Source organism: Cupressus sempervirens, chromosome 10 (genome assembly GCF_028749045.1).
Source record: "Cupressus sempervirens isolate cs-2001-9-10 chromosome 10, ASM2874904v1, whole genome shotgun sequence".
Lineage (NCBI taxonomy): Eukaryota > Viridiplantae > Streptophyta > Pinopsida > Cupressales > Cupressaceae > Cupressus > Cupressus sempervirens.
In genome coordinates this window covers 359,324,021-359,328,771 of record NC_143127.1, presented here as the reverse complement: position 1 = coordinate 359,328,771, position 4,751 = coordinate 359,324,021, and the positions used below count along the sequence as shown (strand labels likewise).

The 4,751-nt window shown below is 34.4% G+C and overlaps 1 protein-coding gene across 1 annotated transcript; it reads left to right on the top strand.

The window, feature by feature from the left end:
* Nucleotides 1–1,447: 1,447 nt before the first annotated feature.
* Nucleotides 1,448–1,825, top strand: LOC149534123 (UDP-glycosyltransferase 85A7-like). The gene has a single exon (XM_089805978.1). The coding sequence runs from the start codon at nt 1,448–1,450 to the stop codon at nt 1,823–1,825; it is 378 nt and encodes a 125-aa protein (XP_089662104.1).
* The last annotated feature ends 2,926 nt before the right edge of the window (nt 1,826–4,751 follow it).

Here is a 4,751-nt window from a genome sequence, read left to right as displayed (position 1 = left end):
TCTGTAAAATTCAAAGGACACTTGTATAATCTCATTGCAATGCGATCCAACTGTTGGTGTTGTTTTGTTTTTGTTTTGTTTTTAAATTTGGACATTTTTTAATTATTTTGTAAACATTTTGTGCGAAGACAAATCTGTTTATCAACAAAAGAGTTGAAGCACGATTTTGTTCACAATTTCAAATATATCCATCTTGTTTTGATATCCACATTCAAGTAAAATATTACAGCTTTGGGGCGCACATAAGAAGAGCAATTGTTGCCCGTGTGCCCGAGAACCATCAGGAATTATACATCAAGAACTAAAGACAACAAAGCTAAAGACTTTGAAATACAGCAAATGTTTTTCTGTACTAAAATTTTCGTTGCTAGAGTTACTTTCTTCAGTAATCACTTTACGGTTGAAATTATATACTCTGAAATATCCTCTTGTAGTTGTTAGCTGCTTCTTTCCAACCGTTGTTCTCTGCATCGGAAATAGAACTTCTCCCGAGTCTTCAGCTGAAATGTGATTGGTATGAGTACTGCCTTCTATGGGTAAGCGAAATTAGGGTCCGTTTGGCTGCGGGAATAGGAATAGGGGAATAGGAATAGCTATTCTGGAATACTTATTGTGGAATAGAAAATGGGGGTACGTTTTCCTATTTTCTGTTTGGTTCAGCCAGAATTTGATGGGTAATTCGTGAACCCAAAAATTTATATGTTCTAAAATAAATAAAACTGGAATAGGAATACGTATTCCAATTCCACCTATTTGAGTGGAATTGCAAAATCTCATTTTTGGACTAAAATTGGAATACGTACTACTATTTTATTTCGTATTCCAATTCCGATTTGGTGCATCCAAACAAAGAATTCAAAATTTTAAGAATTTACATATTCCGCTTGAAATATCATTCAATTTTATTTTTTGGTATAAAACAACACGATAGTCACCTCCTCGTCCTCGATCTCTCTGTGACAATCGGTGCATAGGGAAATCTACATCAGTCACAAGTCATAAGTCTTCATTGAATGGCGAGTTGACTGACTTTTCAGAAAGAAACTGATTGCCAATACATACACAGTCATTCTGGATCTAATAAAGGATGGACGAGATTGAATGGATGGTCGTTCATGGGTTTTTATTTATTTTCATCCACTGATTTCTAAATCTAGCTTCTCCTTCTCAAATAAGGGAACGCCTTCGGCATAAAAATTGGCTGGGCCATGTGAACAGAGAAAACTAGGTTTTGTGTGAACTGATCTAAACTTGTCCTCGACTGACTGGAATGGATGGTCTAATGTTACCATCAAATCTTCGACTTTTGAACAATTAACAGTATAAAAAATTATCATTTCGATCTCCGATCATTTAAACATTTTTAGTGTGAGCCGTATGCTAATATTTGGTCAGAACATCTGGTCAAATGGGAAAGATGAGTTCCAGTAATTGCAAAGCTAATTAGATGCCTCGTGCCCTCCTCATTCCTCTTCCTGCACAGGGTCACATGACTCTCATGATGCACCTTGCCTTGAAGCTCGTCTCTGATGGATTCCTCATTACCTTCCTTAACACCGAAGAGAGTCATCAAAGAATTATCAAAGCAAACAAGGAAAAAGACTGGCGACATCATAACGGAGAAAGGATCAGAATGCTTTCTGTTCCTGGAGGACTACCGACAGAGGTTGTCCGTGGGGAGAACAAAAACCATGGTGCCTCAATGTTTCTCGAGGATCTTCAAAAGACTCTTGGGCCTTATGTTATTCAGGAAATAAACGACAAAGATGAAGATCAGAAAATCACTTGCATGATTGCAGATGTCGCCACTTGCACTGGCCTGTAGAAAGTGGCTAAGATCGAATGGATCCTGTTCAACACTTTCTACGAGGTAGAACCTTGTGTGCCCGATGATTTGTCCAAGGAACTGGGTGTGTATCCTATTAGTCCCTTGAATATTTCTCCCCACTTTCTGGAAAAGGGAGAAAGATATCGACCATGGCGGCGACCCCAAGCTTTTGGGAAGATGACCTGGAATGTCTGGAGTGGTTAGAGAAACAGCAGACAAAATGATTGGCCTAGAGATGGAGCAAAATTAACTTGAACTCTTGATGTATAGATGAATATTCATTTTTTATTTAAAAATTATATGATTTTCTTATTTTTAGTTAGGGAACTACTGTAATTCTTACAATTAAAATTTGAATTTTCTATTCATTAATTTATTTCTTATGGTTCACCTCTTTTAATTTTGCTAGTGGTTTTATTAATTTTCAACTAAAAAATAATAATAATCATAAATAAGATGGTCAATTTTTTTTTCACCTAAAAATAGTAATAATACAAATCATAGATAAGTACGAGTTGAAAATATAACTAGCAATTGTACCTTGGTGTGCAATAGATACATAGATTGGTCTGGCTGGTATTGGCGGAGTGGCTCGTTGTAGTTCTGGGGATGTTAAATTTTTCTTCTCAGTTCATAAGGGTGATTATACTAACAATCTCATGGAAGCTCAGGCTATTTTATATGCTGTGGAACAGTGTTGCTTGCGGGGATGGAGTAAGATTATTTGTGAGTCTGATTCCCAAGTGGTGGTGAACATGCTTTCTTCGCAAGAGCTTGAGGATGTTAGTTGGCAGCTGGCCACTGTTGTTAAGCAGATTCTTTTCTTCTCTTCCTCTTTTCAGTTCATTAGGTTCACGTATATTCCTCGTGAATGGAATAGGACTGCTGATTGTTTAGCCAAATGGGCTTCTAATCATGATCCGAGTTGGAATATTAGGGATAGGAGGCAACTGTCCTTTGAGATGGTGCAAGAATTTGATGATCTTGTTGCTCAGGATCGAGCTCCTTGTTGAGCTCTCCTTGTTGTATTCCTTTCTATCTTAATAAATTTTTACCCATCTTTTTGCAATAGATACATAGATACCAAAATCATAACTTATTACATACAATATTTTGAAGATATGATAATTTTATTTAAAAACTCAACACTCCTCTAAATTCACATAGTCAATTTAATTTTTATTAGTGAAAAATGATTGTGTTACCCTAGGACATTACATATTTCATATGTTTTGTTCTTTGAAATAATCTGTTGATGTGAGTTTTGTTTCACTACAACATGCAAAAGAAAATACTTAATGTTTCAAAGAGAAACACCAAACATTTAATCATCTCTTGATATAAGGTCATCTCTCATGTTAAGCTTGCCAACTAAGATCATGAAATGACTTCAAGGTTCCCTCTTAATCATGGACTTCACTCAGATTTATGATGTGATATGTTGGTTATCACAAAGGGACTTACGCTATTTATTAAATGGATATCAACTCTTGTACTTCTAAAGAATTAGCTCTACAACATGCAATGAAAATATAAGTTCTGATTTCTCAATTCTCCACTTCAACTTAAACTTATAACCTCTATTTCTACTTCTACTTCTACTATGAATGGAAGGAATTATGGATGAACTTGAACTCTACTAGATGTAATCTCACCAGCGACTCCACCCATCTAGTGAAAGCTTCTAAGGAATACACAAATGATTTTCACCTCAATGTCCTCTCTCAAATCCCATCATCTGGATGCAAACCAAAGATTGAACATCAATTAAAGTTAAGTATTTTCATTGACTCACCACACAAGGCACCCTTACAATCCATAAGAGGCTTGTGACTCGGATTTTTTCAAGTCATGCAAGTGAACATTCATAATACTTCCATCCAACTAAACTACTTCTAACAACATGAAACAAAATCCTAAACTAAGTGAGGAAATATGGATCACCATGAACTAATACAAACTTGATCACAACAATTCACCATGCAAGGCACAACAATGAAAAGTAGAGAAAATTTAGTATTACAATAGCAACAATTATCCAAAAAAAAAACCCTTCACAAATGAGAGAAGTGGGGGTTTATATGGGAGCCCCAAGTACAATGAACGACCAAGATTGATTTGAAATCAAGGGTCGAGATCAATACACATAAGCCCTAATTAGGGTTTCATAACCACCTGCTACAAGCTTTAAATGCTCACCCAATTACAACTAAGCACCACCTTGTGGGCTAAGGAAAAAATTATAATGCCTTCATGGAGATTTCAAAGCCATAAGAATTTGATAAGGACCAATGATACTTAGGCCAATGAGAAGAGAAGATTTGTAGAAGAAGTTGCCATCTTGTAGACCAATAGGAAAATTCAAAAAAAAACCATGGACCAATTGGAAAAACTTCATTATGTCACCTCATCATCTTAACCTACAAATAAAACCATCACTTGTAAATAATTATGAAATTTTAAATATTAATTACAATAAAACTTAGATAATCATCACAAACTTGCCACTTAGTTTCTAATAATTTAATGGGGTAATGCAATTTTGATTAGAAAATATTAATTTATTTAGCATTCATAGTTTATTTTTCATTATTTTAATTTCCCATTTATTAAAATCAATGCCATTTGGATAATTTCAATGCAACAATGGATTAGTAATTTATTTATTTTTTAAAATCAATCCATATTTTGGAAAGTCAAAGTAAATTTAATCTCGACCCAATTTATAACCCACCATTTGCAAAGTTGAGGCAAAAAAATTTATCTCATCTCAATTTAAAACCATTTTTTTATGATTTGTAATTTTTAATTTATTTTTCCTTTAATTTTTGTCACTTTCTCTCTCCTTTTTTTTAATACAAGATTTTTGGTGTTATTAAAATCTTTGAAATTTGATCATGTTTCACAAAATCCCAATTAATTT